Source organism: Styela clava, chromosome 6 (assembly GCF_964204865.1).
Source record: "Styela clava chromosome 6, kaStyClav1.hap1.2, whole genome shotgun sequence".
NCBI lineage: Eukaryota > Metazoa > Chordata > Ascidiacea > Stolidobranchia > Styelidae > Styela > Styela clava.
The window spans coordinates 9,237,264-9,262,700 of record NC_135255.1 but is presented as its reverse complement, the minus strand read 5'-3'; the positions used below and the strand labels follow the sequence as shown (position 1 = coordinate 9,262,700).

Sequence of the window (25,437 nt, the reverse complement as noted above, 5' to 3'; positions counted from 1 at the left end):
CCAGTTTCCAGCCATTGTAGCATGAACCGCAATTAAGGAGTGGAGGAATATATTAGAATGTAGCAAGTGAGTTTTATGATTAGAGAATAAAAAATTTATATAACAATTATATTAATGCAATTAAACAAGTTATGAATATCAATTTTAGACAAACCATGAATTCTTGAATCGTCAAAAGTAAACTGGTTGTTATAATGAAATGGTATTGTGATTCACATTCAACAGTGCATGCTTTTTTAACTATAACATATGAGATTTAATATGAAATTCACAATATGAAATTCTGATTACACTACACATCTAATTATTAAAATGAATTAGGAATACTGGATTGTATAATGAAATTCATTTAGGTTCTCACATTCAGATTTACCCAGTTAGCCCAAGTCATTGACTACTGAAAAGCATAATAACCACATATTTAAAATTTGCACATGTATGTGTACATCTCAGGAATGTCTAAGCCACTATGTAAATATATATGATGCCGTACATGAAGAGCATGTAGCAAGTATTGATAAATCTTGAACCTTGGTTTGGAAAGAAGAATAGAGTGAATAAATATCACAAAATGCTACAAAAATGTATCCTACATAATTCCAAGATCTAGCTAGGTTTTAAAACATATTGACTTGCAATTTGTTAGCCATATAGTTGGACTATACCATGACACATACAGGGTGGCCCAAAAGTAGGTTTACAGTTATTAAATTAATAACTATGAACTATCAGGCACTAGTCATATGTGTAAATCCACTAAACCAATACATGGAGAACAAGTTAAAATAAGCATATTAGACACATGTCCACATCAGTATCCCATTGAAATTGGAGGACTTAAACTTTGCATTTAATATTTGGATATGATGTATTTCATGAACTCAAATTTAAATTTTTTGTACGAGAATGTTTTTAGAATGTCTGGGATATCATTCCAAGTTTTAGGGCCTATGAATTTGATAGAATTTTGAGCAAATTTTGAATTTGTTCGTGAAATAAAAAATGCTCCCTTAGAAGCGGAACGAGTACCATAAGAATGCACAGAACTACAATCACTAAAATACAAGTCAAAGGCCTCTGGCAACATACTATGCCTGAATAGAAACATTAATTTAGCAATTTCATAGATATAAACATCATTTAATTTTAGGAGGTTCATACGCTTGTAAATGGGGCTCATACTATGATGCAAATGAGTATTGGTCATAACCCGAAGAGCTCTATTTTGTAATACAGTTATAGCATTAAGTCTAGTTTTATCAGCGGAACCCCATGCCACAATTCCATACTGTAAGTACGAATAAAAGAGAGAAAAGTAAACAGTTCGCATGATTTTTTTAGGAATCAAATTTTTTATCCTTGTCATTATTCCTACAGACCTAGATAGTTTCAATTTCAGGGAGTTGATGTGTCGGTCCCATTTGAGCTTGTTATCTATGAATATTCCAAGGTATTTAACTGCGTCATGCACGTTTAGTCTAACACCACTCAGAGTAAAATCAGGACAATGTGGATACTTGATATTTTTATTATAGGGATGATTTATTAGTAGTACCTGTGTTTTCTCAGGATTTATAGTTAACTTATTAGATTTCATCCAATTAGAAATATTTTGTAAGTTTATTTTGACTAGATTGGACAAATCAAAGATACTGGAAGATATTGACGTTATGCTTGTGTCATCAGCGAAAAGTTTGAATATTCCTGAACTACAATTAACTACATCATTTATATAAACAAGAAAAAGGGTTGGGCCGAGAACTGAGCCCTGGGGCACGCCAACAGAAACAAGTTCATGAGGTGATTCATTGGCAGAGACAGTGACAAATTGATTTCGACCGTGCAGGTAACTAGAAAATAGTTTACTCACAGTACCGCGGATCCCATAATGTTTCAATTTGCTTATAAGTATTTTGTGATCAACTGTGTCAAACGCCTTTTTTAAATCCAAAAATATACTACAGCCAACCAAACCCTTATCAACGATTTCATAATATTTACTAATTATATCTAAAATTGCATGTGTAGTCGAGTGATGATTTCGAAAGCCAAATTGATCGCTATTAATAATAGAGTGTTTATTAAGGAAATTTTGGAGGCGACTAAGCATCAACTTTTCAAAAACAATAGAGAAGCATGAAAGTATAGAGATGGGTCGATAATTGGATACATTATTTTTTTTTCCAGATTTATAAACGGGAACAACTCTGGCAACCTTAAGATGATCTGGAAATCAAAGCACCTGAACTCAACTCAAATCTCGGAAAACGCAGCGCGTCAACGCAAAGAATGTTTCCTCGAGAATTCCTTGCGTTGACGCAGTGCGTTAAAATGATGATTAACCGCAGGGTGAGCAACCTGCGGCCCGCGGGCCAAATGCGGCTCACAAGGAAATATTGTGCGGACCGCGATTTTTAATAGACACAAGATGAGCCCACAATTAGTTGGATTCGGCGAATCCGAGTACAGTAATAGGTAATGGACTCGAGTCGAATCTTTCGAGATTGTTGATTCATAATCAAAATGTGAAAAATACGTTTTTGACTTTATTGAAGCAATGCGCGCGTGAAGCCATATTTCATATCTTCTTGCCAAACTGAGCCATAGGTGGCTGTGGAACTATTTTAGGAGTATATTTCACTCATTTTTGGCCACAATATAACATTTTTAACGTCTATATAACCCAGCTGGTTTTATAATGTCGCGTTTGGTCAATGACATGAATCATTGGTTTGGTGATCATCTGGAACCAAAAAATCCGAAATTCTTCGATGAGATAAGGATGGGTCCCCGTAATAGCAGGAAATTTTGCCGTAGGCCGTACAATATGGAAATATAGCAGAAGTTATATTACTGAGTTGCATTTAATTATTTCTCACATTCAGACACATTCTCACCACGTTATACAATTTTTGTCCCTGATCCACAGTGTTTTTCGGGGGTCAAAGGTCGAGGAAAAGTCCATAGGTAGTAGGTACCGGTACTTTCCCTAACTGAAATCTTAGCGGGATTGACAAACTTGTTTGTTTTGTGGCATTTCTCGTTGTTAAGACTTGGCTAATGAATTGAATTCTGTGGATTATATTTTGAGAGTTTTATGCAAGTATGTCGTCGCGGTGTGCTAATACGCTTGCACCTCTGGCAACCGGATATGATGGCTTCTCCTTGTAATCCTGTACTAACAACCGGGAAAAAAATAAACTTGATTGATACCGGTACCTACCGGTAATCACTTGATTTTGTTGGGCAATTGATGGTCTGGATTGGATGGAGACATGATAGTATAATAAGGATTCTGTCTTGGCATTACAGTGATAAGAATGCTCGATAGGTTCAGATGTTAACTGTGTGTTATTGCATGCTTGTTCCTTTCTGCCTTTTGTATACCGGTACCTACTACAGTACTACTGACTTACGAGTGTTGGATTTAAAAGCATAAGTTAAATGTTTGTCAAATTTTCTGTGATATTCGTTATAACATTTATCAAATAATAATAAGAGGGCACAATTCGCTTGCACCTGATATTCCTTTGTGGGTTCACAGTTTCGAATCTCTCTTACCGGTACCAGTAATTATGTGTGAGATGATTGCTGGACTCCTTATCGTTCAGGTCAGCAGGTTGACATAACCTCTGGTTACGGTACTGTACCGAAATTGATTACACAATTAGCCTATATACATTTATTATAAGAAAACATGACATAGTTTCAAACGTATACTTCCGCCGATAAGCGATAGCTGGTTAAGGTTTTGAGTACCAGCAGCTTAGTATTTCTGTATTTGCAGTGAGAAACCTACTGCTGCTCGTAAATCTTTTAAGTTGTGATTATGAAATTTTTGATCCACATTCTGATTTTTCAAACAGTTTTACAAATGTGAAGGATCATGCCGTCTAGAGTTGGGCTCAGTTTTTGCAAACCTCCTGCACTTATGCCTGAAGCTGATAAATTCATCTTAGCAATTGAGAAGGATTTTTGTGAAACAATATATGATCTTCAGCAACTTATAAAATACAGATTCAAATTTTCCAGAAAATCAAATCTTCACTTGGAAATTGATGGCTTCGTTTTATTGCCATCAAATCCTCTAAGTGTTGTTAAAGAAGATGAAGTATTGACTGTATGTTACGAACAAGAAAAAAGTTACTCAAGAAAAAGAGCTAATACGAATAACATTGAAAATGTAAATTCTTCTCGAATGAAAGCCGCAAAATTAAATATCATGAATGGTAATCATGATAAAGCAATCACAAGTCATTGCTTACACGCTGATACAGTCAACTCTGCTCCTAACAACTCATCATCTGATATCAGCAAATCAATGAACAGTTCGTTTCAACAAGCTGATGATGAGATAAAAATAGGTAGTACTCCTGAAAATGTGTTTCGCACAATTTTGGAATGTGATGGGTATCCTTCTTGCTCTCCAGAAGATTCGAATAAACTAAGTGATTGGTTAAAGTCTGGCATTAATAATATGACAAAAAAGTTCTATGAGAAAAATGAGAATGAGCCTGCTGGAACATTTGATACAGACATTAATGATATTTCTGACAGTTCGACAGTACATTCCTCTGATGCCACGATGATAGAACAAAAAAATAATCAAACTTAATAAAATTGGATTATGGGATCCTTAGCACAAATACAAGGTTGAAATGTTATAATATATATTGATATGAAGAATCGATCAAAAATGTTTTATTTAAAAGCATCCTAAGGAATACCGTGTTTCCCCAAAAAAATAACACTAGGGCTTATTTTCGGGGGATGTCTTATATTTTCATTTATCAAAAACAGAATTACAAAGTAGAGAATTACAAGATTTTCAACAAGATATGGAAACGGATATTTGTTTACTTATAAATACCAATTGTTATTCAAAATAACTGCAAAACATAGATTTTTAATCATTTAAAAAGTGTAGGAGAGATTTCTTGCTATTGACTAGGTCAAAAAAATTTTTACTGGTGTTTCGTAGAGGCTTTATCTCCATTCATCATATCATTAAACAGTGAATATTGAAGCTGATTAATTTGTTAGCCATTTTGAAGGTATCAACAAAGTTCACAGATTTCTAATAATTCTCAAGAAGTCAAGTATTTTATGTTTTTTCCAAACGTTAAAATGGCCTCACAGTGTTAGTAGTTGACAATCACATATTGCTCTTAACAAGCTAGAGGCCGTTTAAGCTCTTCTATCACCTGCTCTGATATATTCGTTCATAGATAAGTGCTCTTAACATTCCTCAAAGCAATTTTAGTTGAAAAAAAGTGTTGTCATGAACCTTTATCTTAAATTGATATAGGCCTGACCTGAGCCATGTAAGATGCAATATGATGCTGTGTATTGTTGCTGTGAACTGTGTATTGTTGCAATTTTCTCAATACCTGCCTTTATATGTTCATTGCAGTTAATTGTAATTGGGCACTAGTTTATATCTTAGATTAATATAGGCCTGACCTGAGCCATGTGAGATGCAATATGATGCTGTGTATTGTGCTGTGAACTGTATTGTTGCAATTTTCTCTATACCTGCCTTCATATGTTCATTGCAGTTAATTCTAATTGGGCACTAGTGGCAAAATTTTGTTATTATACGAGGGAAATTATTATTGAAGTGTATTAAGATATGCGCAAAAATTATAGAGCATGGACATAGCAGCAATATAATAATAATATAAATTGAATACGTAAGGAAATGAACCTAGTCTTTTTTCCATCTATCTATAGCCATCAAGTAGATGAATTTTTATTCACTTAATGAATGTTGCAAGTGAATTTTCTTTAATATTAGACAGAATTTTTTTCCGAATTAGATTTATTTCTTATGTTTTGTGATTCCAGTACTGGGTTACGATCCTGTCAGTTACACACTTCCCGGACTAGGATAAATATAATTCTACTGTTATAACCAATGACTAACATACCAGCACTATCACTAATAAAACCGTTTCCTTTTTCCTAAAGCCTCATCGACCTATGTTTTACTTTTACATAGAATTGCATAATTTGTATTATAAGCAATTTATTCACATCACTCATCAGCATGACTAATCGATGTTGTGTTCCACAATGTGATAGTGTCAGAGTCAGGGGATCTTGCACCCTGTTTTTGGTACCATCCAAGCGATTTTGTTCCGGTGAAAAATTTATATGGGCAGACAAACTTGAAAAAATTGTAATGGGTCTGCGGGCTGATTCTAATATCAAATACCTGTATTTACGTGACAGAGTAAAAATTTGTGAAAGGCACTTTGAAGAAAATGACATTCAAAAAAGTGAGTTCAATAAAAAAAGAGGAATTTTCAACAAAGCCTGTGTAATAAGCTTATTCGCCAATTAACATTGCGTTTGTAATATTCTTGTGTTTTTCAGTTGGAACACAGTTGCGTCTCCGAATTGGTGCAATACCCAAGCTAAACATGCCCCAAAAAAGTTGTTCGAAGTTGCCAACTTTGAATAGATCTTCAAAAGAGAAAAAAGTAGCTGAAAAAATACATCATAAAAATTTGCAGGACTTGAAAAAAAGTGCATCAAATTATTTACCCTCTAACTGGAAATACCAGAATTCAGATGATAGTATTCAACTTTTTCTCAAGCCCAAATCAGCTGCAGAGCAATCAAGTTTAGCCATAAATATTGATTCAGAGTTGCATATCAGTGCACTTTATCATGGTTGGACTAGTGTTACATCTGAAGTCCTAAATAATATTGATATAAAACACACAACTTTATCAAATATCCTGCATACTATTTATACATCAATCATTTGTGAGGGTATAACTGGCAGCAGCAATTCCAGTTCGACAACAAGTCAACATTTTGAAGTGTCCTTTTCGAGAACTAATTCAGAAAAATTCAAACAAGGGCTTGCTTGCGTTAAGGTATTACATATTTTTCTAATCATCTGTAGCTAAGAATTCACAATGTTCACCACTGGTGTTGGTGTTGAAAATTTAACTATTTTTTCGCTCAAAGTATTTGAATCAGCATCTTTAGCTCATGTGTCTGAGCGTAGTACCGTCTAGTTACAGTATTATCTTGCGAATGACTTTACAACACTGCTATATGGGCAGTTCCTTTGAGAATGATAAGAAATGTCTGTTATCATTATTTTTAGATCACTAAATTGTGAATCATCTGGGAAAAGATGCAAACAGTGTTTTGAAGAGGAAAAAAGGACTGTCAAGTCATCAGAAAGCCAAAAAAGGGATTTTGATGCTATGGGATGTTGTTGAAATCTCTGAAAAATACCTCCGTTAAGGCTAAGGACAATGAGTACTGTATGTTTCTGTCGAATCGATGTGTCATTTGCATACTAATTGTTGTCTATAATATTGTTTTTTATGTTGCAGGCTTCATAAATTAGAAGACAGAATTGAAAAATTATTGGCAAAACAGGAATATCATGTTCTCGTTGATACTGACATTGCAGAAGATATGAATTTATCAATAAAAAAGTAAAAGGTGGTATTATACAAAGTTTGGAGTGGTTTGTTTGGTAGCACAAAAAAAAAAGTTTATTTTTCCCACATCTTTTGAGATGCATTAGGCGATTTAATCATTTTAGAAACAAAAAGTTTTGAAGTTTGTCTAAAAAATTCTAGCACTTACGATGAACTGCAGAGTTCAAGTTACTTGTTCTCCCCAGTAGGCGAACACTCATTGATTACCAGAAAGTAAAATGCCATTTTTACAACTGTGCAATTATGTGCAAGAAAAGGCCTAAATAGAGGATGAGCTTGAGATGCCTGGAGAATTCAGATATTATTTGATTGCATAATTGTTCAGAAATGTGTAAAAGCCCAGGATTTTCAGAAAGTGTTGGAGCAGAAAGCATCTGGATTACCTGACCATGAGCGCCTCATTGTATTGTCAATGGGTGAAATGAAAGGTATAAGTACTTGTGGGATCTGGCCCCTAACTTTTAATAGGATTTGTCAGTTTTCGTGCTAGTTGATGAGAAAGTGGTAGTAGGTCAACTTTGATTCATCATTGGTTAATCGCAATCATATTCGGTAATATTTTATTTTGGATTGCATTAGCAAAAGATTATTTTTCTGTACAATATTGCTATTACAAATTTAGGTACTGTAATTTCCTATTATAAAATGACTTTCATAGTTTTGAATATATACGGAAAGAACTATAACACCATAATAAACAATTTCAATTTGCTACTAATCATTAGTCGGTCGAGGAAGTGCTCGTTTAAGGATGCCGAAATATCATTTCTGGAAAGACCGGACCCAAATAATTTTGAAGTTTTGTTAGCGGACCTTCGATAAAAATAGTTGAGTAGCCCTGTCATATACTGTACAATTATTTTTTTTTCAAAAACTTTAATGTGCGAAAGAAAAATTTGGTAATTGGTTTGAAACCTGGCATAACTTTGTCTTCAACCTATCTTTATCCATTTTTAGTCAAAGAAAATATTGTCTACAATTCAAAAAAAATATGATGGTTGACTTGGGAGAGTCGAGAAAAAAGTTCCTGCACACAATGCACTGCAAGTTTATACATGTGGTTTGATTGGAAAGTTTTCAAAGCCCTTAACGTTCTATGCAACAAATTTCATTCGCTCAGACCATCTCACCAGGATTTTCATGGGAAAGTGTCGGAGAACTCCAAGAATGTGGGTTTAGGGTCATCGCACTCATTACAAATGGACTTGGAGTGCAAACCGTAAAAAGTTCCATGAATTAAATAATTTGAAGTTTCCATACAAATGTATCAATGTGTTCAGTCCTGATCATTTCATTTACCTCGTATTCGACCCTCCTCATTTACTCAAAACAGTACGCAATAATGTGTTTGCGAGTCACGCTGGTGGAACTCGCCTATTAAAAAAGAGGGCAAGTCCCGATTCTATAATCAGTTACTTTTATTTTTATCTATTATTATTATCGTATATTGCTGATTATGGAGTCGAAATAAACTTATAACTATTCTGTGGGACCATTTTCGTGCAGTACCATCCTTCTTTTCGTCTGAAGAGTTAATGCTTCTGCAAATTGACAGAATCCCATATGTGCTTACAAAGCTACACAAAAATACAGCCCAAGTGCTATCTAGGACTGTTGCAGGATTGATGCAGCAGAGAGGTGGGCCTGAGATGCAACAAAGCTCTCGATTGGCATCATCAATGGATAAATGCAGAAATGGTTTGATATTATGAATACTATGCCAAATTTTGGATATAAAAAGTGCTCCACCTCGAGGTCGATGGAACCACTCTCCTAGATGTTCAAATGTTTCCGCGTCAATATTACATGAAATAAATACGTGATTTTATTGTCATACAAGTTGTTTCAATCTTTCACCTAATCCCTCGATATCCGAACCCTACTTGGATATACTGTATGGGAAAAAACTTGAGAAATATTTCAGGCATCGACTTCCTTACTGCGTGACATTGGCCAATCAGCAAGATGCAAAAAGTGACTTAACAATGCTCCCTTCTCGCATCCGCTCAGACACTTTCCTCACTCGGACAGATTACCAAGCGTGGTCGTAAACATTACCTCGTTTTTGAACTATATTCGTTAGTTTTCAGTTGTGTTTCGAAAACTTAATATAAATCAGATAATTCAATGATCACTCTGTCTTCCTATGAGTTTTAATTTAATTGCAGTAATAAAAAATTTGTGTAGAAATTGCTGTGATAGACTAGGCTAAAATTCTTTACCGGTACTTTTGAAAAACAGGTATGCGGAGAATCATAAGGATAAGTTTGAATCACATACCCCATTTTACGGGTGCCAACTCGCAAAAGCAGGATTTTTCGGGCGTCAAAGGTCCATACTAATGCAGTACACCTCCAAAAAATATTGTTCTTGGAACATATCACATCTTAAGTAAAGTACTTTTTATCAATTCATGACCTCGGTTCATTGGAGAGTTCCCGGTAGCCAAAGTTTTGAAATAATAACAAAAAATGAAACTGTGAAATAATGATAAAAACTCTAAACGCGGTTGCCAGAAAGTCATGGATTGTGAGTAAGACTGTAAGCGCGAATGTGAGGTAGTTTTGCGAGAACGTCATCGGCGCCACTGTTTATCAGCGTTTTAATCAATTTTATAAGATTTAGCCTACGTATTTATCCCGGGGGATGGAGTGAGATGGTTGGTGAATACCGTAATGTGGGTACCGGTAATATGGTGATATTTAGACATATATTTTGCTTTTTTGTGGATGGCGCCTGACATTCTTCTTTTGTTAATCTTTATGAATGTTGGTAGCCACCATACAGTATTCAGTGATTGTCACTGTGTTTTTCCATGCTTTCATTTCGTAAATTAATTTACCTAATAACCTTTTTATATTGTTAAACTCATTGTGTAACAAGTGAGCTGTATATTTAATTGTGGATAATACATAAATATTCGAATCCTTATTCAAGTATGTATAAATACTTATGAATGCTGGTAGCAATTAAACAATATTCATCGATTGTTATTATTTTTCCCCTGCTTCTTCATGTGAACTAATTAAGGTGCCAAAAGGAGTCAAATGATACTTTTATGTCATGCACTCCATTACTGAATCTGTGATGATATTATTTTCTTGTCCCTATCTTTCAATTTTTGATCTCGGTCTGTGTCCAATAAAAAAAAATTAATTCTTCCATTGGACAATAAAAAAAAATTAATTCTTCCATTGGACATGATCGGTTACATCGGTACTTGACCTCTCAAAATCCTAAATTGCCCTTTGATAACTTTAATAATAATAACTTTAAATTGCCGACTCATTCACTCATTTCTTTATCTTAATGTATATTTTATTTAATCCCATTTGCATTTACCCATGGTACTATATTATGCCATGATAACCTTATATACAGCATTTACACAAGGGTCGGGAGCCTAGATGACCTTAATCGGTCCTGCACACCGACCCGCACAAAACAATAATCAATCGCTGTTTATTACTTATCGATCTTAAGATCGGTAAGTATGTTGATAGGTATTTGTATGTTTGTCTGTTAGATGAACGCGATATCTCACGAACGCGTGGTTGAATCTGCTCCAAATTTTGCATGTGCATGCATCTCACCTCGGACCAGAAGCCTATAGATTTTGGGTTAATTATGTCGTATAATTAGCGAGTTATTAACTAATTACCGATCTAAGATTGATAAGTCTTCGGTCTCCGACCGATATTCTCGTTGTAGCATTATCTATTATTGTTTATATTAGTGTTGATTTTGTTTTTGTGGCAATAAATCTCACTCTCTCTCTTTAGACCGTAGGCCGTATTTATATATTTGGTTTTAGCCTAGTTAGGTGTAAATATATACGGTACTGTACTACTGTGTCTGTATTCTTGATTCCATATACAATTGCAATTCCAATATGATTGACTTGTGCATTCACGATGAATTGTTGTTGTTTTTCCTCATTGTGATTTTGGAGATTACTGTTTTTTTTTTTATGTTTGCCATCGTTCACTATATTCACCAATGTAACATATACTTTGCTGCTCTAAACCAAAATTGCATCCATGATATTTCCTAAGCAACTTTAAGTCTTTATTTTTATATTTGATCACTATTAATAAATGCTCATATTTAAAGTGTCCCAAATCATGTTATAAAATGTTGCATTTTTTATTCCATAAGGCTAATATGCCAAGCTTATATGGCATTCATGATACTTTCTCTGTAAAATGAGTTCATATAATTTTACCTATTCGATTATGACTATTAAATGTTCACTCTCAAGTTGTCCCAAATCATGTTATAAAATGTTACATATTCATTTTATAAAGTTAATATGCCAAGCTAATAGCTCATTTCCCAAATAATTTGTATCTTTGAGTACCTGAGCTCAGATCTATTTCATTTCGATCATTTTTATATTTTTGAAATTCAAATTCAATGTGTGGCAAAAATAGGTTAGTTGAAGAACGGCATGCCAAAGTTTCGCTTTGATAATAAAAAATGGTAAAAACATGTATATATTGTATATAGTAAACAAATTAATTGAATTTTTATCATTCGGCCATCGATCATGCCTCCAGGCTATTGACCTTCTGTCAATATGTTACGCCTAAGTCACTACTGGTACGCTACCGTATGTCTGTATGTACAAGAAGATAGGCAACCGGTACAGTACTTGATTTTGGGTTTTTTAATTGAAACAACATGAAAATACTGGAAAATATAGGTACGATACTGTACCGGTACCGTACGCCAGTACAGCATCCTCAATCACAGCATTAACATTACATACATGCATAGCATTTACTTATTTATCCTGAAGGGAAAGGACATTGACAGTCTAGATACGGTATCGGTAGCTTATGAATATTACGCTACTGTATTAAGGTACATTACATTAACCTTTTCGGCGGTGAGGCAAATCATGCTAGGCTAAGTGTTAGGAATAGAGTCAAATTACTAAATTCAATGGGGTTTGGACGATAATAATTAGAAAAAAGTAAATAAATGGGCTATATTTACACAGTGGGAGTAATGTAATGAAGGTTTGAATCCCATGAGGCGTTAATTATGTGTCTTATCCTATTTGTCATGATCAGTCTTCTAACATTGATTTTCAGCTGAATTGTAAAATAAAGAAAGTTATTATTTTCATGTCACAACTTTGATCATCAATTCTTTTATCACTGATTTTTTTTTCTCAGCTTTATGTGTAAACTCTAAATATAATTCAATGGAAGAGGCAAGTACATCCTCTACTAATGTGGAGGAAGACGTTTCAAAGATTGAGGATGCTCAAAGCAAAAAGCAGCAAAGATTGGAACGCCTTCGAGATTTGAAAATGCGTCGCAATGAAGCCAGAAAATTAAATCGAGCTGAGGTAGTCGAGGAAGATCGCAGAAGTAAACTTCCAGTAAACTGGGAAAACCGAAAGAAAAAAGCTGAATGGGAATTAGCAGAAATTGAAAAAAAGAAACAATGTGAAGAAGATGGTGAAGAATACGATCGAGTAAAACTTCTTAATGTCAGTGCGATTGATGCAGAAAGAATTGATAAGTTTAAAAGAAGAAAAAAGAATCCGGATCAGGGATTTTCGACTTATGAGGAGGCTTCAGCAAGGCAAAATCGGCGTTTAGTAGGACAAATCAAGCCTAATATGGAAGCATACGAAAAGCAGCGACAGCAAGTTGGAGATGACATTTTCTATGCGAATGTCAATACAATATTGCCAGGAAAGGTTAAGGACACCCCTGAAGCTCTGACACGTTTAGTTGAAGATCTTGAAAAACAGAAAGAGAAATCGAAACGCTTTCATCGGAGACGATTTTTCAACGATGATAAAGATGTGGATTACATTAATGAAAGAAACTCTAAATTTAATGCTAAAGCTGAACGATTTTACGGCAAATATACTGCTGAAATTAAGCAGAATTTAGAAAGAGGAACAGCTGTATAAATATTATGTTGTATCAAGACATATTCACTTTGGCTCAATAGCAAGGTGTACATGACTAAGATTGTACAAATTGGTGTACTGGTGAGCGGTGACTTTGGTCACGGCATCAAGCTCTATATTCTCGGAGGTTTTTAACTGGAGAAGCATTTTACCACCTTGGTTTAAACCATATTTTTACTTTTTATTTGATTGTTTATACTCGCTAGATGTCGTGTGAGAAATTGTTCGGTCCTGTTATAAATTCATTCAAAATGCTGTGATTCATTTGAATTAATTCACTTGGCTGTCATGACAATATCAACCTAGTGAAAGTCGTGTTAGGGATCGCTAACAGAATTCAACATTATCATGTGGCTCTATACCAGCAAGGGGCATGTAACCCACGGCCAAATTTGATCCAGAAGGAAAAACCAACCAATCTTTTTGCCTATTTATTACCTAAGCCTTATAACAATTCCCTAACAGCGAGCTAGCTTGCACGAAACGAACAACGCATGTCATAAGATCAATAACTAAAATTTTTGTGCCTTATGTGTTATGTTGTGCCAGGGGTGTGTAATCTTCATTACAGGCGGGCCAGATACAAGTTTCTGGGTGAAGCTGCGGGCCGCACCTTCATTTATGATAGCCTTTCTAGTAGTTGTAGGCTGTAGCTGCTCTTCAAATTTATTGTTACACCGACTTTAAAACTAATTCAGTGAGAAATACGTTTTTATACTACTGTGTATTTTGCTTTGCTAATATGACAGTGGCACTCGGGTACTGGTGCATGCTTAGCGACACAAAAAGATTGGAATTGCTTGCACGTACATTAACTAAACTAAAAACGTTTCGCGGGCACACCATTCAAGATTGGCACTTCTCCACGGGCCGCAGATCGTACACCCCTGCCTAATACTACTTAGGAAGCATGATGGTCGAGTTATGGGGGCTAATTAAAGGTTGCACACCCTGCTCTGTACATCACAGGCCGCAAAAACACACCTATCGTCTACTCGATATATTTTAGACTGCCAATTAAGGATGTATGTTGTACGTATTCACTTCTAATCATGTTAATAAATACACAATTGCATATTGCAGCGGAATTTATATTTGAACGTTGTGGAATAATTCAGTTAAGCACCAGGAATGGGAGTTTAATAATTCGTTCTTTTCCAAAAATTACAGAAAAAAAGGAAATATTGCACAGATAGGCAAAATGATGATAGCAAATTAAAATTTCTGAAGAAATGGAAATACACCTATCACTCAATTTTGATCTGCTTTTAAGGTCAATACTTCATAATTGTGTATGTTATCATAGCAATATCTACATGCTGATACATTATATTTCACACGGTAGAGTTTTGGGGGAATATCTATTATCTGGCAGATAACCCCCTCGCCCTAAACATCCCCGTTTTTCTGGTTCTCACAGCACATTTCGATTATAACAGACTGGTGGTTTTTAACCAGGGTTTGTGGCAATTTACATTCAGATCTGAGAGTTCGTTCGCCAAGGTTCCGTACTACCAAAATGGTTGAAAACAACAGTTGTAGACGATGGCAAAAACAAAAATTTTTTACTCTCACAATGACAGCATAAATACCTTGGTTTGAAGTGAAGATAAAATTAGTTGCAATTAGGATTAGCCAATTATCACCCCCTAAAGTAATCCATACCTGGGCTATACCCCAAAATCTGTTCAAGGACATTTCATATATTATCTAGTTTTCAAAATAAACTTCATTCGCATAGCACTTTTTTTTTTTTTCAAATAACCAATTTGCAAAGCTTTCAATAGGTATGTCCTAAATAATTTTATATTCTATTCAAACCAAAGTACGATGCTGTTAGGAGGAACAAATATCTATCTGTCTTAACATACAAAGATAAGTTAGTATCTACAGAAAATTATTCATGTATATAGAAATATACTAAACAGAACTAAACAAAAGAAATAATAGCTTCATAACTGGAACAATAGCATTTATAACATTATGCTGAAACAACAAAACCTATTTTGATCAGTGAAGGTTATGGCAAACAATAATGAAATAACTGGATTGATAATTGTAGGGCGAAAATTGTTTTGAAAAAATTGAAATAAAAATACTTGTTAATTAATGCTTCAAACTATTACTTACTAAGAGAGCATTATTCTATGTTCATATTTCAAAAAGAGTTAAAAGTAGTTTTTTTCATGATTACGTGGATTGGTCCCGCATATTGCAATTTTAGGTCACACCTGTGTTGTCTTTTACACTTCAATTTGCCACTACATATAGGGTATTTGTATCACAAATACATTTGGCGAATTTTGTTACAAAAGTTGATATTTGGCATTGTACAAGCAAATGGGGGTTGAAATCGGCCCCTATTCAAGAATTGTCCAGTCTGAAAATATATATTTCTATTCCCTTTATTTTCAAAATGTCAGTATTAGTCCTTTTCAATTACAACCCCACTGGTGTTTAAAACCTCCATCGGTGGCTAAGAAAATTTTTTAAGCTTCATTGAATATCTGATCAATTTGATCATATTTTTTCTGAGATTTACTTCAAATGAGAAAAAATAGATGTTTTACGAAGATATAATACCTAAATAATGCTTCTGAACCATGACAAAAATCTCAAACGAGTGGTGTTATTGATACATGTATATATATAGAAACTAAAAATTTAGAAAAGCTACAATTCAGTGGTTTCGGTTTGGCAGCATTCATTTTATCCATTACGTTCTCACACAGGAATTTATAGCTCATCTCTCTTTTGAGCTTCATCTCCTTCCTTAGCTGCATTTTCAATAACAAAAGCTTTCAGAGCTTCTAGAGTACGGGCACCGCTGTACTTTTCTTTCTCCTCACCACCATCAAAGAGCTTCAGTGTAGGGTAGCCTTTCACCTTGAAAAAATAGTACAAAATTCAAATTTCATATCCTACAAAGTCGATAACCCTACATTCAATCAAATTTTTGTACATACAACGGATATTAGTCAATTAACACAGATGTACTAGTTCCAAGTTGAAAAATATTGTAATGTCAGTGATTTTCAAAGTGGGCAATATGGCCACAGAGGGAGATACAAAGGGCGATCAGCATTTTTGAGATATCAAAAGTTGAATTATCATAGTGAAACCATTCGAGAACATTAAACATTACATTACTGCTATATTGGAACAAAAAAACTAAGTGACAAGATCGCTTTGCCATCGCCGATCGCTAGCACGGCGATGGTGCCACATTGGGTGGCGCTAAATCAATTTCATCTCATGAAACAAGGTCAGACCATGGATGCTTTCATTTCCAACAAACGGGTGATTTAAGATTGCAACCCATTTAAACCACCGCATCATAGGATTAGGCCTAATTGTTTAATTGATCTGATACAGTGCCTGTGTACAATGAAAACAATGATTTACATCTCATAGTGACCAAAATACCTACTTAGGTAATTAGGTATATATATTATAACACCTAGAAGATATAAAAATATCGTACCCCATTGTCCGTACAAATTTTAGTGTGCTTGGTGCAGTCAACTTTGACAATACGAATTGGTCTTTCTGCACTACTGAAGTCTTCATCTGCCAATTGATCCCAGACCGGAGCAAGTCTTTTGCAATGTCCACACCATGGAGCATAAAACTTTACGAATGTCAAACCAGTGTCAATAACATCTTGAAAGATGTCGCTGTCAAGTTCCAAAGCTCCAGACGGTGGCGGCGCCTTTACAGAAAATAAATTAAGACTTTTTTGTCAGACTGAATAACCGATATTAATTAATTCTTCGTTAGGAATAATTTGGAATAGTTCCATTTAAAATGTCACTTTAAGCAATTTAATGGGCGCTCCAGAAGTATGTGTACAAAGGTGGAGGTAACTAATTTCGTTCGCCTACTTTACCTCAAGTTGTGTGAAGGGACTGATTACTGTGGCCGGGGGGTGTTATTCACTTGGCTAACACAGGAACTCGTAATAGAACTAAAATACGGAAAATTGGAATCAAATTATGGTCTAAACCTAACCTTGAACACATACTTCGGGACTCAATCTTTGTTTGAGTTATGTATAGCATTGAAAAATTAAAACTTTCATAAATTTATTATGCGGATTCCTATGTCACAGAATAGATTAGGATGATATTTTTATGAAGAACCGTATTAAAATACCACCAACGCAAGTGAAAAGATGCGAATCAAGGTGCCACTGGAGTTTGAGGCCTTAATATTTGTGGCAATTCTGGATCCAGTTACATCTATTACGATAAGTGTGGCTTCCCATCTCTGTTTCTAACTAAGCAGAAAAGTGATCACAAAAACTTACCTCTCCTTCATCCTGATCCTCCTCTTCCTGTTGTTCCATTGCCATCATTTTAACGGTAAACTCTTTCAAAGACTCAATGTCTCGGCCTCCCTTGGAATTTTTGATCAAATAAATATCAAGAAAAAAGTCCTCTTACTGAGGGGGAGTATAAAAACACAATCCTATCAACAAATAAGCATCCCCTACTGGCTAATAACTCTGATGTTTTATGAAAATAGGAGTGCATTACCAAAAAGAATTGAACTTAAAGAATTGAAAAAGGTGGTTTTGTTGAGCTGAAGCTTTTATATCAAAAGTTTATGATAATGCAATGGGATGTTAGGCGAGCAAGAGTTTGGAATAGACTGATTTTTACCCGATGCATAACTTCTATCAGTTCATCGTACAATCCACAGCGATTCCAAACTTGAATAGCAATATACCATATAAGTCAGAATATTTTTATCTGCGCATAATATCCTAGAAAAATACCACTCCTCGCAACAATGTATGGTCTTCCAATTTCAAATTTCAATTTCAAAGAAGTCAGTGCAAATGAATGTGCTGTAGTTGGGTCTTGTGGCTACAAAACCCTATATTATTCCATATATTACATTGTTACGACATAAAAATTGTAATAACAATGTTGACATTAGCTGCATAACGAGTAGTAGTAGTTCACCTATTGTCAGATTGAATAAAGGCCTAATTTTTTATTCGTTCAAGCTGTATATTTTGTTGAAATCACAGTTTTAAGATTTTTATTCTATCCATACCCCCCGCACATTAGTGACCGACTTCTTGTACAGAGTCTATTTCATAGCAAATGTGTTAAATTCCTTATAAACACACAAATAAAATATATTCTTTGGTTGATATACCTTAACTATTTTGAATTAGTATTTTTCATTTCCTTTATAATATTGTCATGCAAACTTTTATAATTCATATCTTACTGCTGATCCTTCCTTCTCTTCACCATTTCGAAAATATTTCAAAGTTGGGTAACCACGAACTCCTTTTGATTGGCAAACTGATTTATGTTGGGTACAATCGACCTAAAATAATAAAATCAGTGATGACAAAAATTCAGTTTCAGTCAAAATACTGAATTTCTATGACATCACCATACTATCTGAATGCTTTTTGACCAGGGATACAAAATTGTCAACAATATAGTAAAATTTGATTTTAGTTAAATTGAAAAATGTAATTTTTCAGTTATCAATTGACGTCTATATCAAGTATAGGCTCATTTACGTCAACCAAAACGCTCATTTTTCCAGTCCTCCATCTCTAGAAATACGGATTGCAAATCTGGATATGTTTACTAAATATAAAATATATGTTGATGCATGTGGCGATTCTATAAATGCACAGAAAGAGGACACTCACATTAACGAGAAAGAATATAATAAGAAATTGAGATATGGGAGACAATATGAAAAAAGAGTGATTAAAAATTCAAATTCAAATATTTTAGTATCAAAACTGCAGCATGGTGTGACAGGATTGAGTGAACATTCTGAAATTAGAAAAAAAAATTCTTCACATACATATCTGGTATAGTTCTACATACCCTTCCGATTTTAATCTTTTCATGACCTTCATATGACTTTGCAAGTTCCTTCCAAGCAGGTTCCATTCTTTTGCAATGACCACACCATGGAGCAAAAAATTTGATGAAGAAATCACCCTGAGATGTAAGAGTTTCGAAGTTTGCTTCAGTCAGTTCATACAGTCCTTCAGTAACAACATCTGCTTCTTCCTTTTGCTATAAATATAGACAACAGTAAGAAAATTTCGAACAAATTTTAAAAATATAAACATAGATACTGTTTTTTAAAAGACAATTTAATATAAACATATATCCTTTCATGTAAATATTCTAATACACGCCTCTTCATCAACTTCTTCCTCTTGTTCCTGCTGAACATCTTTCTGTTGAGCTTCTGACATTTCCGTCGTAAACTTATTTAAAGATTCAAAGTCCCGGCCACCCTGTTGAAAAGAACAATAGTGACGTTCGTAAATTGAATAAAAGTCATCAGACTTTTACACAAAAACTAGTAAACTAGTAAAAAGGGTTGGGCATTTTGAAATGAATAGTAAATTATTCGAATCAGTTTAGATGGAGACTTCAAATTGCTGCCACTTTGTTTCGAGGTGAGTCACTCATTTTTTTGTGAATCCATATTTTTAAATTGCATTTCTGACATATAACAAGACATGAGTCTATTCTTCCCAGTGAGTTGTAGATGAAACATGTTTCTTACACGCAGTGAACTGTCTGGGTGATAGATTCAGTTTCAAGAATTTATGTGTCTGGAAGACCAATTACAATAAAAAAGTCACATACAATTAGACATCTTTCAAACAAGTATCAGAAATTCAATTCGAAATAAATATTCGATTTGACTTTGAATTGTCAAGTATTCGAAAATACCAAGCCCTGGTAGTAAATGTTTAGTATAGAACATAAGTTTCGACTGAGAAGAGCCACATATTTTGAGCATTACAGTAACTGCCTACTTTGGATCTGCTTTATTTCTCGTTATGGATATTTTCATCATATGGTAATAATAATAATTGCTCTAGGATTTTTCTATTCTTTTTTGGTTTCTATATACTACTTCTGACTTTCAAAAAGACTTAATTATTTAATTCAGACTTTGTTTTGCTTGGATTACTATCAACAGAAGGGTTCTATTGATAGGCAATGAACCATTTTAGAGTTCACTGTAAGTATTATTTCACCAAATTTCCTTTCATTTCACAGGGAATACCGACTAAAATCAAGTCTCATATCTAATAGTGTTTAGTATTATAAAGAGAACTCCAAATAAAATACATCTTACCGGTGATCCATCCATCTCTTTACCGTTGCGAAAATATTTCAAAGTAGGATAACCACGAACACCTTTTGATTGGCAAACTGCTTGATTTTTTGTACAATCGACCTAGGAAATTACAAACAAAATTTTGAATAAGATTACAGTCTGTCAATGCTAATTCCATACAAAGAACTTATTATTTAACGCAACACACCCTTCCGATTTTGACCTTTTCATGACCTTCATAAGACTTTGCAAGTTCCTTCCAAGCTGGTTCCATTCTTTTGCAATGACCACACCAGGGAGCAAAAAATTTGATAAAGAAATCACCCTGGGATGTAAGAGTTTCAAAGTTTGCTTCAGTCAATTCATACAGTCCTTCAGTAACATCCAAAGCATCTTCTTCTTTCTGCTACAAGTTGGAAAATACAGAAAACAATGTAATAATCAAGATGCAGACATTATATGTAAAAAAAACTTCACACACAAAATAAAAATCCTGAATTTCAACAGCTTCAAGCTATTGTTTTTTCCATCTTTAATTTGTGTAAATTAATTTCTTCACCTTCTGAGCATTACTTTGCATTGTTCAAATTCTAATAAAACAACATCGAACAGTCTATTGTTTTTCACATTCCACAACAATCACTTTCACATTTTCAGTAGTTGAAAAAGAAAGTGTCTCCTAGAAGCTGTAACTTTTATAGCCTACTTTTCCTTTGCATACAGTGAAGCCAATGTTTCATAGTCAATTTTGTGGGGAAAATGCCAGCCCGTAGTTTTATTACATTATATATTGACAATCCACGTTCAACAAACACGGTATAGGCCAATGGCATTGTATTCATATATTTCTGCATTGTCATCTTATTTCCTATATAGCGAATGCCACAATAAGAAGTCATCTCCATGCGGACTGTTGATTCAATTATATCCATTATAAAAATAACATGGTTACTGGTCTGAAATAAATAAAATTACTTGAATGAAAATATCAACTTACTTGAACAACTTCTTTTTGTTCCTCCTCACCAGTTTTTTCGACCTTTTGATCACTTGTCATTTTATCAACATATTCCTCGAAATCTTCCAGAGATCTTCCACCCTGAAAATGGACAATTATACAACATTACCCAAGTAATCTGGTAAATTTTAATTGCATTCAATTTCATACTTGTCTTAAATGACTGATATTGGCAAACCATAAAGTTTCATAGTGGTACCATTGTTTGTTATAAGGTCAGTTCTCAATATATTTGAACAGAGTTTTATCTTATTGTAATCATTGCTTAATCAAGTAAACTACTTATGGTATTACTATTTATGAATAGAGAATATCCTTTGCAATTCAAAAAACTTGAAGAATTTATGAACAGTCCGATTCTAGGAAATTATATAGGCCATGGTATTTTAGACAAAAGAGGGTGCTCCCGAAGTATGCGAACCAAGATGGCCGACATCGGAACGTAACATGAGTAACAGGTTAGGGGTTAGGCGATAATTTTTTTCCAATTTTCCTTATTTTAGTCCTATTATCAGTTCGAAGACTAGCCAAGAGCCTCCCGTAGTATTTATACCTAAAATTATGGCCTAACCCATTACCTAGTACACATATTACATTCCGATGTCCGCCATCTTGGTTCGCATACTTCGGGAGCCCCCAAAAGAGATTCTTGGAAAAATTACCAATTTCCTAAAAATCCATCTACATAATGCTTCAATGGAGTAATTTTTAATTTCTTAATAATTCATCTATATAATGCTTCATTCAAATACTAGGAACCTGGTATGTGGAAATAAACCAACTCACAATGAACGTATATCCTGTTCATTTCAGTTTAATGACTAAGAACAATAGAAATTGATGTATAGAGATATTACAGGAAGTTCCGGTATATAAATATTCATCATTATTAAATCATGTCATCACAACAATTCCAATTACTAAACTATAGAATACCTGGTATTTTTCGACTTCCTCTCCGTTTTTAAACCATATAAGAGTAGGGTATCCTCGTACACCTTTTGATCCGCATATCTTTTGGTTCTTTGTGCAATCAACCTGAAATAGTGGGATTCATGCGAGTTAGATTGTAGAATTAGCTTTGTTACTTTCAACTATACATGCAACGCAAATTTATACCAAGAATGAATTAAGAATCTACTATTCTGTGGATATTTCAAATTAATATTTTTGAATATGAAATATTAAATTAGGGCATGTTAGCAAAAAACTTTTCATTCAATAAGTTTGAATTAGGTAATGCAGGAATACTGAATTCAACAATGATTTGATCCATTTTCTATATACCACAGTTTTTTTTTATGAAATAAATATCTTTCGTTCTTATTGCAATATTTCAATTTCACACAATGCCATTTTTTCAAACAAAATTATTTTCAGGTAATATTAAAATCATGAATGCCTAAAATGTAATTGTAATATATCAAGTTTTGATTTGAATCAGACATTCAATTTATTTTAGACACCCCTGCAACTTTTTATTGGCCCTGTTCTTCTATTAAATGTTGAATGATAATACTACTGTAGTGGCTCCGACTCCCGTCATACCACGCTCATCCGTACCTCATTTAAAAAGCAAGTGACCTGTTTTGTTATATTTTCAACACTACCAGCAATTTAAAATAGGAAATAATAATGTTTCAAATAGGAAAGCACGAATTTATTGCAAAAATAGAAATAATGAATCATACAAACCCTGCTAATTTTGACAGCATCATCATTATATTTAGCTGCAAGTGTTTTCCAAGCCGGCTCCATCCTTTGACAATGACCACACCAAGGTGCAAAAAATTTGATGAAATGATTCCCTTCAGATATGTGATCATTAAATGTGGCATCTGTGATCTCATATAACCCCTCGTTGACTTCAATATTTTCTTTTTCCTCTTTTTTGTCCTGTTCAAGGCCTAGAGTAGTTGCAATGAATTCTTTGAGAGCATCAAGATCCCTTGCTCCCTTGTACCTCGCCGATTCTTTGTCAGGCTGGAATATTTTCAGACTGTAAAATAATAGAGATAATATTTACTCTGAGAGTGAGACTTTACGTGATGAAAATGATACCAGGGTCCAGGGTGCTATCGAAAATAAGAGAAAAATTATTTTTTCAAAACTCAAAGGTAGCATGCAGTTATAGCACTGAAAAATTGCATACACAATCAGACATCTTTCTGCTAGAGCAGTGGTTACCAACCTTTTATGGCTCGTGGCCCTCTTCTTGGGCTTTTAGCACTCAGTTTATCATTTCGGTGGTATTTATAGTGTTATTTCGATTTGTAGATCTCAAATCCCAATATATTCAAACAATTTATGCTGAACAGAGGAAAAACACTCTGTGGAATAAACTTATAAACTAGGAAGAATGGGAAATTTGATGGTAAAATGGCTGTGCTATAGACTGAAAACTGTAATAAAAGATGAGCAAGAAATAAATATTATACATTGTTATTGTTATACTATGAATTTTCCAAACCAAACTATTTCAAACTAAAATTTGCTTTAAACTAAATAATGAAATTATATTGATTAAAGCAAAGGTTATAAAAGCAAAGAAATATTTGCTTACGTGGGGTAGCCGGTAACACCATTGTCAGAACAAAGTTTCGTGCTAACTGTGCAATCGACCTAAAAAAAATCAAATTGTATTATAAACTAGGTAACTAAGCTGATAACTCGAAACACAAGATGGTTAATGAGATTCATTAGTTTTAATTTTGACATACCAAGGTATGAGTGTGCAGAATTTACTCCATTCTAAAGTCATATTAAATAATTTATGATCCATACTCCTGCTTATACAAATCAATGATAACACTAATTAAAATCACTTAACAATTTTTTTTGAATGATGTGAAATCAAATCTACCATTTCATACGATAGTAATTCTATTTCTGAAATTTTTTTTTGCAGAGAGGTTTTCAAAAAACTGTAATATACATAACATCTCACTGTAATTGTCAATCTGGATCAAGTTATTATCATAATCTTTACTTACCATTTGTTCTTATGCAAATACAGTGCTATCAAAAATAGCACAACATGAGACTGTGAGATACTAGGAGTATAGTTGCCATGAATAAGAGAGTTGAATAATTTGAAAAAAATAAAATTTCACCTTAGCAATTGTAATGATATCTGTTTTTTCTTTATTGTACAACTCTGTCAATTTTTCCCATGTTGGCTTCAAAGATTTGCAGTGACCACACCTGAATAGCAAAATAGATTTAAAATGAAGTTATTTGAGGAACTTAAAAACAATAATATCTGAATACAGAAATCTGTATGTAATATGTATAATATAGATTTATTTATGGATATATATAGTATGACCCTAACCTTAATTATACCCAAATGTCTCATGTATTTGTATAGGCAATCATTATTTTTAAACAATAAATCCCAATGCAAATCAAAATCATAACTTAAACAGTCTTGTAGTTGGCAAAGCCCAGTGTTGCTATATGATGCATTTCAATGACACTACAACCATGATTTGATTTTCAGAATGAGACAAATAAAAGACAAAACTATAAGCATACCTTACAAATGGAAACATGAAAAAAATACTGTACCATGGAGCAAAAAACATAATGAAATGAGGTTCTGATTCCACAGTTTGCTGAAAATCAACTTCGTTGTAAAGAAATGGATCTTCTTCATCCTCTGAATCAGACTCCGATACTATTATCGGCAGCAATGACAACAAAACGATAAGTGCAAAACAAAAGGAAGACTTCATATTTTGACAGTGTTCTAATGATGTAGATTGTCTACACTACTATGATTTTTATACAATATTCAACTAAACTGTTCAATGATATGAAAAGTAAACTTATTACTGTAAGTTCAGTTATTTCGCACCTACAAAATCTGAAAATTAAAACTCTTC

General features: G+C 33.8%; 3 protein-coding genes across 10 annotated transcripts; 2 read left to right on the top strand and 1 right to left on the bottom strand.

Annotated features, from left to right (window-relative positions):
- The first annotated feature begins 1,706 nt into the window (after nt 1-1,706).
- On the top strand, nt 1,707-12,495 carry LOC120331758 (uncharacterized). Of its 7 annotated transcripts, XM_078113891.1 has the most exons (6): nt 2,563-6,281; nt 6,379-6,887; nt 7,124-7,286; nt 7,359-7,470; nt 7,795-7,897; nt 8,427-12,495. In XM_078113891.1, exons 1-3 carry the CDS (start codon nt 6,050-6,052, stop codon nt 7,136-7,138), a joined length of 756 nt encoding a protein of 251 aa, XP_077970017.1. In that variant the 5' UTR covers nt 2,563-6,049; the 3' UTR covers nt 7,139-7,286; nt 7,359-7,470; nt 7,795-7,897; nt 8,427-12,495. The 7 variants fall into 7 exon arrangements, 6 of the variants coding, with proteins under 6 accessions (XP_077970017.1, XP_077970015.1, XP_077970016.1 ...); XM_078113889.1 differs by having other exon boundaries at nt 7,359-7,897; XM_078113890.1 differs by having other exon boundaries at nt 7,124-7,470.
- Nucleotides 12,496-12,631: 136 nt separating this feature from the next.
- LOC120331760 (pre-mRNA-splicing factor syf2-like) lies at nt 12,632-14,484 on the top strand. The gene has a single exon (XM_039398905.2). It carries the CDS (start codon nt 12,682-12,684, stop codon nt 13,402-13,404), a length of 723 nt encoding a protein of 240 aa, XP_039254839.1. The 5' UTR covers nt 12,632-12,681; the 3' UTR covers nt 13,405-14,484.
- LOC120331704 (thioredoxin domain-containing protein 5-like) lies at nt 14,475-25,381 on the bottom strand. 2 transcript variants are annotated; one of them, XM_039398838.2, is made up of 14 exons: nt 25,121-25,381; nt 24,664-24,754; nt 24,114-24,172; nt 23,246-23,549; nt 22,487-22,588; nt 21,530-21,631; nt 20,741-20,938; nt 20,551-20,652; nt 19,592-19,693; nt 19,272-19,466; nt 18,649-18,750; nt 17,714-17,803; nt 16,889-17,116; nt 14,475-16,290 (listed from the first exon to the last, which is right to left on the bottom strand). In XM_039398838.2, exons 1-14 carry the CDS (start codon nt 25,285-25,287, stop codon nt 16,141-16,143), a joined length of 1,992 nt encoding a protein of 663 aa, XP_039254772.2. In that variant the 5' UTR covers nt 25,288-25,381; the 3' UTR covers nt 14,475-16,140. The 2 variants fall into 2 exon arrangements, with proteins under 2 accessions (XP_039254772.2, XP_077970013.1); XM_078113887.1 differs by having other exon boundaries at nt 20,741-20,935.
- Between the last annotated feature and the right edge of the window lie 56 nt (nt 25,382-25,437).

Excerpts from the sequence above, each read along its gene's own strand:
- LOC120331758 (XM_078113891.1), top strand. The coding sequence starts at position 6,050 with ATGACTAATCGATGTTGTGTTCCACAATGTGATAGTGTCAGAGTCAGG. Across the intron at positions 6,282-6,378 it reads AGAAAATGACATTCAAAAAA|TTGGAACACAGTTGCGTCTC; the intron begins GTGAGTTCAATA and ends TGTGTTTTTCAG.
- LOC120331704 (XM_039398838.2), bottom strand. The coding sequence starts at position 25,287 with ATGAAGTCTTCCTTTTGTTTTGCACTTATCGTTTTGTTGTCATTGCTG. Across the intron at positions 21,632-22,486 it reads AGGAAGTCGAAAAATACCAG|GGTGGAAGATCTCTGGAAGA; the intron begins GTATTCTATAGT and ends GTCCATTTTCAG. Across the intron at positions 20,939-21,529 it reads AACAAAAAGAAGTTGTTCAA|CAGAAAGAAGAAGATGCTTT; the intron begins GTAAGTTGATAT and ends TCCAACTTGTAG.
- LOC120331760 (XM_039398905.2), top strand. The coding sequence starts at position 12,682 with ATGGAAGAGGCAAGTACATCCTCTACTAATGTGGAGGAAGACGTTTCA.